Source organism: Dunckerocampus dactyliophorus, chromosome 9 (assembly GCF_027744805.1).
Source record: "Dunckerocampus dactyliophorus isolate RoL2022-P2 chromosome 9, RoL_Ddac_1.1, whole genome shotgun sequence".
Taxonomy (NCBI): Eukaryota; Metazoa; Chordata; class Actinopteri; order Syngnathiformes; family Syngnathidae; genus Dunckerocampus; species Dunckerocampus dactyliophorus.
This window is the reverse complement of record NC_072827.1, coordinates 29,457,618-29,469,573: the sequence shown is the minus strand read 5'-3', so window position 1 is coordinate 29,469,573 and position 11,956 is coordinate 29,457,618. Positions and strand designations below refer to the sequence as shown.

The 11,956-nt window shown below is 44.7% G+C and overlaps 1 protein-coding gene across 2 annotated transcripts; it reads right to left on the bottom strand.

Moving 5' to 3' along the window:
- Positions 1 to 1,632: 1,632 nt before the first annotated feature.
- si:dkey-229b18.3 (uncharacterized) lies at positions 1,633 to 11,634 on the bottom strand. 2 transcript variants are annotated; one of them, XM_054788066.1, is made up of 8 exons: positions 11,511 to 11,568; positions 10,573 to 10,868; positions 9,805 to 9,878; positions 9,358 to 9,586; positions 5,263 to 7,211; positions 4,960 to 5,178; positions 3,978 to 4,127; positions 1,633 to 2,831 (listed from the first exon to the last, which is right to left on the bottom strand). In XM_054788066.1, exons 2-7 carry the CDS (start codon positions 10,817 to 10,819, stop codon positions 4,023 to 4,025), a joined length of 2,823 nt encoding a protein of 940 aa, XP_054644041.1. In that variant the 5' UTR covers positions 10,820 to 10,868; positions 11,511 to 11,568; the 3' UTR covers positions 1,633 to 2,831; positions 3,978 to 4,022. The 2 variants fall into 2 exon arrangements, with proteins under 2 accessions (XP_054644041.1, XP_054644040.1); XM_054788065.1 differs by having other exon boundaries at positions 10,573 to 11,634.
- Positions 11,635 to 11,956: the final 322 nt, after the last annotated feature.

The window sequence follows — 11,956 nt, the reverse complement described above, 5'->3', positions numbered from 1 at the left end:
AAGGAAGTTTGAGGTGAGCCGGGATTTGATTTCAGTTAAGCAGGTGGTGAGGGAGGATGGAATGTGGTTTGCTACAGGAGGTAGAGCTGGGTGTCGTCCGCACAGCAATGGAAATGGATGCTGTATTTACGCAAGATATTGCAGACAGGGAGAAGGTAGATGATAAAAAGGAGGGGTCCTAGTACAGAGCCTTGAGGCACGCTTGTAGTAACAGGCAAGGACTGGGATCTGTGGGACTTGAGCTGGATGAACTGAGTGTGACCTGGGAGATAAGAATGAAAGCAGCTGAGGGGGGCGTGGCTGATGCTGATAGAGGAAAGTCTATTGAGGAGGATGGTGTGAGAGATCGTGTCAAAGGCCGCACTCAGATTGAGGAGGATGAGGATGGTAAGTAGGTGGAATCAGCTGCCACGAGGACGTCGTTGGTGATCTTGAGAAGGGCGGTTTCAGGACTGTGTTGGGGGCGGAAGCCAGACTGGAACTGTTGATGAGCATGGAGCTGAGAGGCAACGTTTTTTTTCAATATTTGGAAGTGAATGGGAGGTTTGACATGGGGCCAAGGCTATCGTAGACGTTGGGGTCTAAACCTGTTTTGTTGAGAAACGGGGTGACAGCTGCAGTTTTGAATGAAGAGGGAACAATTCCAGAGGTTAGTGAGGAGTGGATGATGGCGGAGATGAGAGTGAGCAGAGAGGGGGGGCAGGCTTTGACCAGAGCTGTGGGAAGGGGATCGAGTTGGCAAGTGGAGGGTTGGGAGTTGCAGATGATGTCTGAAATGTAGCGGGTGTCTGGAAGCTGGAAGGTGGAGAATGGCTCGCAGTAGGGGAGATACTCCATTGAGGCATTTTCGATGGGACAATTTTGTGCCGAGAAGAACAAATGTGTCGGAGGTTTTTTTGTATCGCTTTCTTATTATAAGCTAATTTGAAAAAACAGGTACAATTAAAATGTTTTTTTGAATGAAAACCCTAAATTCCACCTACATTCACTCAACACAGCCAAAATGGCACAAAACGTCCCAAGGCTCTCTTATGGGGTATTACATAACAGCCATTATCAGCTATTAGGGACTACTTACCTTTTTATTTCCATCAAACATTATTTTCACACTTTTCAATACTGATTATCACTCAAAAACGTGTGAATGCTACGAAATGTAAATGAATATTACAGTGTATATCCTATAGGGGCTACTAACAGTATAGGATATCAATCAGATTGAATATGTGCCTTCCAGTTATGTGTCTGCAGAATAACTTGATTTACCCCAAAACATGTGATTTAAACAAACTGTAGTGTCCTCATCCTTATCACGTCCTTTCAGTGAAATGTTTCTATGGTGACATCCTGCTCACTACCACATTGGAGGGTGGGGGTTTTGCCTGATATAGTTGGAAGCATTTTGCAGGGTGTCGTTAAGCAACAATTGTTGTCCAACACTGCCCTCTTGTGTCCGTTACAGGTACTGTTGTGGTGGACCGGACTATATTTTCCAGCATATAAATCTACGTTGTAGTTATGTTATCTGAAGTGTAGAAGGGACAAAATATTAGAAATATGATGCCGTTGTACACCACATGAACAATCATATACATAAGGTTAAAAAAAGCAGATTTTTAAATACAATCGATGTTATATATTTATATAGATTTATTGATAAAATTAGAACATCCCCAGACCCAGCCACAGAAGCACAGCAATGCATTTTAAAATTGTTCTATTTCAAAAACTTCAAGACAATAATAACATGTTGGCTAATTGTCCAAACCACAAAGCTGTCTCAGCATTTTACATAAATACTCTTGTCTAAATTTATGTGCATTTGAACAGAATCCCGTTAAATATCTGTCAAATATAAATCTGTCTCACGCAATAGAGACAGTACACGGCAAGTATACAAAAAGCAATAAGGTAAGGTAATTAAAGCAACAATATAAAAGTCAAAAATGTATTCATTCAGTCTGTTAACAGACAGCAAGATTTTTGCAAATCAATCAATTTGTGAACCATAATCATCATTTTATGTGCACACGTTGCATTTATCCAGTAGGAGGGGAATTCAAAGTAAAACGGCTTGGATTAAAAGGTGCTGGAAGGGATGGATAAAACTCCTGTCGGGACGCAGTCACGTTGCAAAAAACGGATGCACATGCAGCGTTGTCAACAGTCCCAATGCAGGGATTACACGTAGATCATAACAGAGGAAGGCGGAGGGGGAGACGACTGAAGTCAGTAAGAAGTTAAGCACACCTAAACGGACAAAAGACCCAACGAAACACCCAAAGGACCGTCTCAATCCCCCACCCGCGGCTTCAAGTATTCCCTCCAGACGCTTGTGTCACTTCAAGTATTTCCGCCGTGGACGTCCACTCCGCCCTCCCCCAACCTTTCAAATTCATCACCAGCTCTTAGGTGTACAACATAGGCTTAAGATATAAGTGCACTCCAAATTCAACTACACATATACTGTAGGATTGATGACAAATATGTAGCGCTATAATAGATAAAACAATCACGTTTTTCCATTTTTATACACAAGCGGTATGTGTGTGTGTGTGTGTGTGTGTGTGGAATCAAGGTGGCATCACATTCCCCACCCCCTGAGTGTAACGTTCAAGGTTGAACTTTTTTTTGGGGGGAAACGGACACAGCAACCTTGGTTTGGTTATTTAAATATCATTTTGACAACCAGCTACCATTAGATTAGAAACGAAAGAGCAGTCACTCTTCCTTTACAGACCATTGTGCTTGTGTTAATGACGGATCCATTTATGTACAAGCTCCGGATCGATCATGTGATTTCCTCTTCCCCTGCTTGGTCATGTCCGTGTCTAAACACACAAAAAAGAAGCCAATTACTCAAGGTTGCAGATGATCAGAACAAACTGTACCTCCACCTGTATCTCGCAAAAGTTCCCCTCATATTTTGGCAACCATTTTATTAATGAAATCTGGACATACAGTAATCCCTCACCAGTTATGCGCTTCGAATTTCGCGGCTTCACTCTTTCATGGTTTTTCAAAAAATATATCAAATCATGCTGTTTCATGGTTGAATATGGTCTGTTATTATTTTTTTAAATGCATATTGAAGCATATTTTATGTATTTTTTGCCTAAAGTAATCATTTTCAAGCATAAAAAATGGCAAAATTAACTACAATACAAAATACAAGATATTCGGAAGACTCATTCAAAGACGCTGCAAATGATATCAGTATTCTACACTGACCACTAGGTGTCAGTAATGTTACTGTAATGTATCAGATTTGAGCTTTTGCAGCAGGTTTGAATTATCTCACAACAGGCTCAATGACACAGGCTACTGTTGCGGCCATAACCCACGGCAAGCTGAAACTCAACTCTGAACACCTGACGTCACTTCCTGTCCACCCTCCCACTCAACTTCCCTGATATCGGAACACATTTACAGCAACAAACAAGAGCACAAGTCTTATTTATGCCTTAAATGTCTTATTTTCTGTTTCCGTCTACTATATTGTGTAATACAAGTGTAAAAGTGACTATAAGGGTGTTACTTCATATCTGTAGGGCTCTAATATTGTTAAACAAACAACCTATTTACAAGGTCGTAAACAGTTTGTCTTTGTGAAAATGTACTTATCACAGTCGGGTCTGGAACCAATTAACCGCGGTAAACAACAGATTACAGGACTTTAGAGTAGTCAGTGTACAGCTTGACTGAAAATAACAGCCATTATTGTCTCAATAGCTGGCAACACCAGTGAGTACCACGATAATTGTGTCAAGAATGATGGTTGTGGCATCATGGTCGAGTGCTGCATGAGTGCTGCAGTTCATTGAGGGAAACGTGGATTGCAGTCCAAATAAAACTGTAACCAGTGTTCTGCTCACCTTCGCGTCTCTTTCGGGACGATTGACAAATGACAGAAAGCTATGACAAATTCAACTGCAGGACTGTGCTACACATCGGTCATTAAAAAAGGTGTCACCCACCTCATATTTGTTGCTTATACAGGCAGTGTTGCCGACAAAGCCGCCTCAGGAACCTGCGATAATGCAGCTCCTGCATTTGTACAACTTAGGGTCATGGGTGCGGATGTGGTTCCTTACATTCCTGAGTCGAAAGAAGGTCTTACTACAAAGCTGCAGAGCAGAGGGAGGGTAAGATAAACGGCCATGTATCACACATGATGCAACCAAAATGTAAAAAATAAATAAAAAAATACAACTTTTACTCAAGTAAGCTGTGGTTAAAATTACAGTGGACCCTCAAAATTTATGGAAATAGAATTAATTTGCTTAAAAAGTGCAACTTTTGCTATTATTTAAAGTTTCAGATACAGTACGGAGGGATCATAAAGTAATTACTTTACTTATGATTAACGATTCTGTTGATTGTTGATTAATTACAGTATGTCTTGAACACCTTGACTGCACCAAGCGGAGGCGCTGTTGATTCAGTCTTAACTAGTTTGCTGTCGAAAGAGAACCACAGTAAGTCTGCTCTGGGAAGTTAAATCCATGCAGACCTGGGCTGCATTATTCTGCTCAATACCAATTGAGTGTCATGGAAACAGGAGTTCATAACATTCAGAGAAATTCTCCCAATAAATGAAGTGACAATAATCATCTATCTATACATTGATTGTCAATACTCCCTGTAATCAATGCATGAAATGTTGTCAAATGGAAATCTGCAGTTTTAAGTTCCATTTTTGCACAGGTAATTATAATTAAAGTGTTAAAAGAAGTGATACAAGTAACTGTTGATGGTAAAACTGGGTGTTGAGGAAAATGAACAGATGGCGAGCCGCTCTGTTTGTTTGTTTTCTAGATTTGTCACTAAAGTTTTGGACCATATCTCTTACAGTTTTAGGCAGAGTTGTTTGTTGATTGCCTGACCGATCAGGGTTCTAAGGGTCCACTATGTCGATGCTGTGTTGTCATTGAGGTACCGGTCCAAGTTGGCACTTACCGGACACGGCCAGTGCTTGCCCTCAACGTGCCTGAGGCGATGCATGATGAGAGCGTCGCAGTCCCTGTAGGAGGCGGCACATTGCAGGCAGGCATGTGCCGCCTTCGGGACTTTTGGGGCCTGGCTGCGTGGCCCCCTCAGCTGCTTTAGCCTTGCCCGGCGAACGGAGTCCATCACAACACAGCCCCTGCTGCTCACAGGGAGGGGTTTAGGCTCTGGCTGGTGGGTTTAAAGAGAAAACATGAGACGGTGGGCGGAAAATGAAAGGCAAATAAAGAGGTTGAGTATGTCCCTTTTATCTACCTTTGGTATGATTAGTGTAGCCTTTGCCCCCCTGGAACTGGCCAGAGATACACTGTTGTTTCTGGAGCTGGACCTGGGTCTCTGGACTCTGCTTTGTCTCTCACGCCTCTCCTCCCTCTCCCTCTTCACCATTGCTAAGTCGGGTGGTGGTCCTCTGGCTCTCAACGCCCTGTGGTTGGCTCCGAATTTCTCGCCGACTTGTGACACGGAGCGCGTCAAACAGATATCCACACTCTCTTCCTCTTTCTTTATCCCCACCATGGGTGCCCCCGCCGGCCGACAGAAGCTGAACAGGAAGCCAGAATCCAGTAGTTTGATGGGGGGTTTGCTCTGGCGCTTGCCCAGGTCCGGAGAGGGAGGATCCGGGAAAGGTCCGCCAACTGGAATGGGATCTGCTGGCTCCTCTTTGATGACTTTGTACAGAGGGTGGTGGTAGATGGATGGCGGAGAAGAGTGCTCTGAGAACTGGAACCCACCAGGTTTATTATCCTTGATTGTTCTCCCAGTGCTCACCTCCACACTCGGGCCCTTCCTGGACCTGCTCCTTGGCTTCTCTGCTTCTCTCGTGTTGCCCCGCCTGGGCTTGGCTTTTGTCACCATGCGGCTGCTGTTGTAGCGCGGTGTCTTGACTGGCTCGACTATGATCTTCCTGGCCTGTGTCGTGGATCTACGAGGTGTGGCAACACGCTGATTGTTTGATACCAAAGAGAAACCTGAGATCGAGTATTCAGATGGTTCTGACTTGATCCTGACTGTGTTTCTGACTGAAATTTTGTTGGAGTTAAGCCGCAGGGACTGCTGAACAGGAGGATGGACACCGCCACCCCTCCTCACAGACCGCCTGAGCTCTCTCCCCCTGAAGTCAGGTTGGAACATATCTGGTAAGACACCTTGACTCCGCATTCTCCGGTCGCTAGGAGGTATTTGTTTAATTGGCTTTTGCCTCTTTGTAATTCCTTCCATTATGGGTGGAGTACCAGACTTGGTCTTCCCCGCCTTGTTGAGGAGGAGACTGTTAACGGGGTCGCAGAGAGGAAGTGACAGCGTCACAGGTCCAAAAGGTAGCACTGGCAGAGCGCAGCGGGGTTTTCGCCTCTTGGTCAGTGAGTAGTTATTGGCTTTAAGCTTCCTGAGTCGTTTCTTCTGCCTCCAACCAATCAGATCTTCCGGTCTTGGTAGGAGGGCGGTCCTCTGCAGGCCGAGAACATTCATCAGCTTGTACTTCTCTTGCACTCGGGCATAATCCTCCTCATCCTCTCCCACCTCCTCCACTTCCTGCTTCACCCTGACTGGGCTACAAACTGGACTGGACCTGGATCTAGGGGTACATGACATCTGCTGGATGGAGTGAGTCTTCCTGTTTTGCTGAGGGCTTTCCGGCATGGACAGCAATCTTTGAACCTTCTGAGCAGCACCGGGACTTGACCGAAGAAGACGCGTGTTTGATGGCGATATGGATGAGTAATTCTTTGACTGTGGGGTGGTAACCGTATTTCTGGACGCAGGTGGCTTCTTGGATGAGGGAGATTTAAAGTCCATGAGCTTCATCCTGTGTGAGGGACTCATGGGGACACCGTTATAACCTCTCAGATTTGGCCCTTTGCGCAAATTGCAACTGGGGCTCCCCTCCGCAGACTCATCTGATGTATCCATTGTTAGTTTGAAGCCATCGTTAATGTTCTCCTCTAAATCCAATCCATTTTTCCTTTTGGCTTCTGTCTGCTGGCGATGATGCAAACTGCAAACGCCGCCATAGCTTAATGTTAAGTCCAGGCTAGGATGAACGATGTGTTCGTGCTCCTTCATGAGAGCAGAGCAGGCTTCCACGGCAGGCCACATACCAAGGTGGCGGGCCATGGTGATGACTTCGGGGAGGTCCTCCCAGCGAACACACAGGGTGGAGGAGTAGGAGAAATCCAGCAGAGACAAAAGGCTGTCCTCGCTGAAGCCTGAGTGGAGGAGTCAGAAACTTCAGTTAGACATGCTAAACCCTGGTTCATCAGTTAGCAAGACAACAGCTTCGGTAGACACTGAGAAGGGAACTAATGCAGTCGGACAATTTGGTACAGCTTCCAACTTTGGCTCCTTTATGACCTCACGTCCTGAAAACTTCTCAAATGTAGACATTAAAGCACATTAAAGGAGCGACAAGCTTTTCTAGCAGACAGCATACTACTTGACAATAATCATTAAAGATGGTTGCCTTTTCTTACAAAATGCAACATTCAAGGCTGGCTTTCTGTCCAGCAGACATTCTAACGAAGATAACGAGATTCTCTGTGTTCTCCTGCATGTATTGAAACATTTTTGGAAACACAAGGCCACAAGTGTTCTAACTAGTGCCTCTGTTGGCAGCCAGAATTGTCTTCAGACCGAGCAAAGACTGAACTCAAAACAAGAGTCGACTGGCGTTATTTTCTCGTGTTGTGTTGACAACCTTGAGGTAATGAAAGTAACGTTTTGAGCAGATGATGGACAATAAAAATGTCTTTTTTCTGAACCAAGACTTGATTGATGCATGCAGGGGATTAAATTCTTAATGAAACTATGATTTCAATGTAGCAGCGAGGACCACATAACTGTTCATTGATTAGCAACACATTAACATATAGTATCTCATTTCATTTCAGCAACCATCTTTATAATAGTCTATCTTCTAAAAGGGACAATAATGTAGAAATGAAACTTGGATATACAGTAATCGCTTGTTTATCGCGATTAATTGATTCCAGACCCAACCGCGATAAGTCAATCTCCACAAAGTAGGATTCAATATTAATAAATTTAATATATTCGTAGCCTCTTTGTGACTTTCTAAATATGATTTTTGCTATTAGAACCCTCTAGACAACAAATGGGCCTCTATGCTCTGTTGTAGCCCCTTGAGCTGTGACGTCATACCATCCTGTAAATATTACAAGGGTTTTAAGCAAATTTTTTGGATAGAATGCCGAGCCTTTGTGTCGCGGGAGGGTGCGGCAATGGCATGTCTCGCTGCATTCGTCTTTTTAACTGGCGAAATCGTTCGTCAGGAACACAAGAATGTGGAAAGGGCCATCGAAATGGTCATTGTAATGCTCTGCACATTTCAACGATTGCTTTGAGAACGTTTGCAGTGTTTTCAGAGAGCTAGGATACAAGGCATGATTGAAGCCCTCAGCTGTGCCTAGCATAAAATATCCCTCTAAAACTGGCCACTTCACCTGTCTCAGCTTGAGACATCAGCGCCTAAGGCCAAGCCAAGCCGAGGCATTGTTGAAAAGCAAAACAGATCTAGAGTAAGTAAAGCAGTGTATTTTGTTTCAAAATGTTGGCCATATCACTCTTGACTATCTTCGGTTCGAATTGATACGGCTGTATACTGTACATGATTCCCTGTCCCCAAAAGCGCCATTTCTTCTACATAGTCTGCAATAAAATTGGTGGCAGCCAAACGCTCCTCACTATAATAATCACAGTTTGTTTCGGAGCTCATCGTGTATGTTGTGTCACGTGTGATCCGGCAAAAATATAATTATAAAGTGGTTAGTATGTTGGAAGATCTGGGTTCGAATCTCCGTTGGGCATCTCTGTGTGGAGTTTGCATGTTCTCCCCGTGCGTGTGTGGGTTTTCTCCGGGTACTCCGGTTTCATCCCGCATTCCAAAAACATGCATGTTAGGTTAATTGGAGACTCTAAATTGTCCATAGGTATAAATGTGAGTGTGAATGATTGTTTGTTTATATGTGCCCTGTGACTGACTGGCAACCAGTCCAGGGTGTACCATGCCTCTCGCCCGAAGTCAACTGGAATAGGCTACAGCACACCCGCGACCCTAGTGAGGATAAGCGGCCCGCAATTATTTAATATATTTTGAAAATCAGTGATAAGAGTGAAGCTGCAAAATTTGAAGCGCCATGTGGCAAGGGACAACTGTACTGCTATACAAGCTGTACACTGACTACTCAAAAGTATATCCAAGTTTACTTTCTGCAGTATTGTCCCTTAAGATATAAAACGGTTGATGAAATGTGAGGTGTGTACTCACTTTTGTGAGATACTGTTTATCCCCATACAACACAGTTGTCATCAAACAGTGAGGATATGTTCTCTTACCAGTGAGATCTATGTCTCCTTTCATGCTGGAGTCCATCTCTGTAAAGATTTCTTGGAAGTGATCGCTGACGGCGGCCAGCACGGCTCGGTGTGCAGCGTAGGCATGCCCGTTAGTGCGCAGAGTGATATCACAGAACATCCCCGCCTCCCGCTGACTCTTCAGCTTGCTGAGCATATCGGAGCAGTGCGACGCCATCGTCTTCGTGACGCATCCTCTGTCACCCAGTTCCTATGATTTTAAGAAGAGGCAGATAATTTTAAAAAGGCTACATTATGAGAATGAAGTGTGAGAAAGAAGCTGTCGGGAGATATCCAAGCGGAAAAGAGGGTGACAGCGAGCAAGTGTTAATCTCAAAATGTGTGAGAAGGGAGAAAAAGATTGTCCAATTGAGACAGCGAGGAGATGATAGTTCAGCATTTCTGCTGAACACAGCAACCACGTCTCACCTCTGTCTTCTTTCTCTGTTGGATCTTACACTCAGGACAGCCCAGGACAAAGTCTCTGATGTGGAAGTACATCCCTGCAAAGAGAACGATTGTGCAGAAGCAAATACAATCAATTATCTTTGGCAGAACTCAAACAGAACATACTTAGTGAAATTATATCAGACTTCAAGAGCTACAGTATATCAACTGGTGTTCCATGCCCAGGGAAAGTAAACCATGATGGGGCACCGTGGGTGGAGCTCCACCAGTATACCCAGAGAAGGTAAGACGAAGGAAGGTAAGACAGGCAAACTCCCTGCTGAGTTCCCTGAGAAGAACAAGCCTGGAGGTCCACTTCCATGGTCGGGAAAGGTGGAACTGGAGGTGCCTGGGCTGGAGGCCTAATTCCATTTCCAGGGAAGGTGACCCAAAGCGGGGTACAGCAGTAGGAGGTCCGCCGCCAGAGGTCACCTTGTGCCTAACAGACTGGCGCTTGGGTGTTGTTTTGAGATGTCCGGGTAAGGAGATAAGATACATAGGCAGGCACAGTGTCTCCTGAGGTCCCCTCAGAAGAACCAGCCTGGAGGTGTCTCGGCTGGAGGTCTACTGCAATGCCAAAGAAATTAACCCATGGCTGCATGGGCACAATGGTGAAGGTGGTGGTCTTTCAATCATTCCTACTCTCCCAAGACATTGATTAACTTGAAGATATCCAGTTAAAGGGTTTGAGATAACTAGTGGGTGACATGTGATGTTAAATGAACGAGTGTACATAAGAGATGCTCTTACCGTCCCACCAGTAGTTCTCAGCCACACTTTTGTAGGTCTCCTCCTGGGAGAGGTGACGCTGGTCACGCCGTCGTAGGTGGAACGCGGCGATGACCTCAAGTCTCCGGTCCTCATCCAAAACCTCCCGGTAGTTAATGTAGCCTCTTTCTAGTTTCTTTCGGTAGAGCAGCCCGTCGATCCACTCGAAGTTTGCAGAGGTTTCACCCGACCAAGGGTTGGAGGGACAAGTCGTCGCCTTCATGGCCATAGTGAGTGTCTTTTGTACCCTGATAGGACGGAACTTTGCCCTGTTGAGGCTGGCTTGGGGGGGGGGGGAGACTATCAAAAACACTCACTTGAACACCCTGATATCCTTGATATGCAAAATTGTTTTTTAACGGTTATCTAGTTTAAAGTAATTTTAAAATGTCTTAAATGTCAGTGGTGAAAGTGCCAATCAGGCTCCTGATTTGTAGCCTAGCTGTCATCGAGGGCATCACTTCTTATCATAACACTCTCGTCCAAAATGTTAAATATTCATATGGCTATAGTTTATTGTTTTTGTGGCTTTTTAACTGCATAAAGCCACACCGACGGACATGTTTTGGACTGAGTGGAGATAATAAATTGAAGCGGCCAGGACGGAATCGCGCCAAGTGATGTAAAAGTCAGCCGTAGATATTAGCAAGCTCCCCCCGGCAGCCTCGTCCTCCGGTAGTCGGGAGTGGCCCTGGGAGCTGGATGACTGCAGGCGGCTTCGTTAACTTGAGATTTCTTTCGGTCAACTCGAGTCGGAAGCAACATGATGACGCAGCTATCAGCTCACCATCGCCGCCTCCAACGACCTAAAAGCGAGGTTGCCTTCGCTATCAGTGCAAAAAAAGGTTGCAAAATAGCCACCCAGCTTCCTCTAAAACTGTGACAACAAGCCCCAGCTTAACACAGAGAAGAGTTCATACCGCTGTGATGACAACAAAATCCACCATGGAGGTCAAATAATCCACATTTTAAACTCGCAACCTTCTGTTTGTTGCTAATCAGCCTAGACAAGCGCAACTCCTCCCCGCCTTCATACACACACACACACACACACAGATTGCACACAAGCGTTAAAGAGCCCGGGTTTGCTCAATTGTGATTGGCTGATATACCCGTCAATCATTGTAGTTTCCGTTTCCCCAGAGAACCAAGTTAGGTTTCCCAACAAGATACTAGTAGAGTAGAAGGGTGACATCCACCCATCATTCCATCCGATAAGTGATAAATATAATAAATATAGTGTTTGTTTGCATTCAATATGTCTTAAGAATTGTGATCAGTATCTGTCTGGACTTAGTGCTTTTTAATACTATTTTTTGCACAACAAACCTCTAGCAATTACTATTGGAAATACTGTAGATAAAGC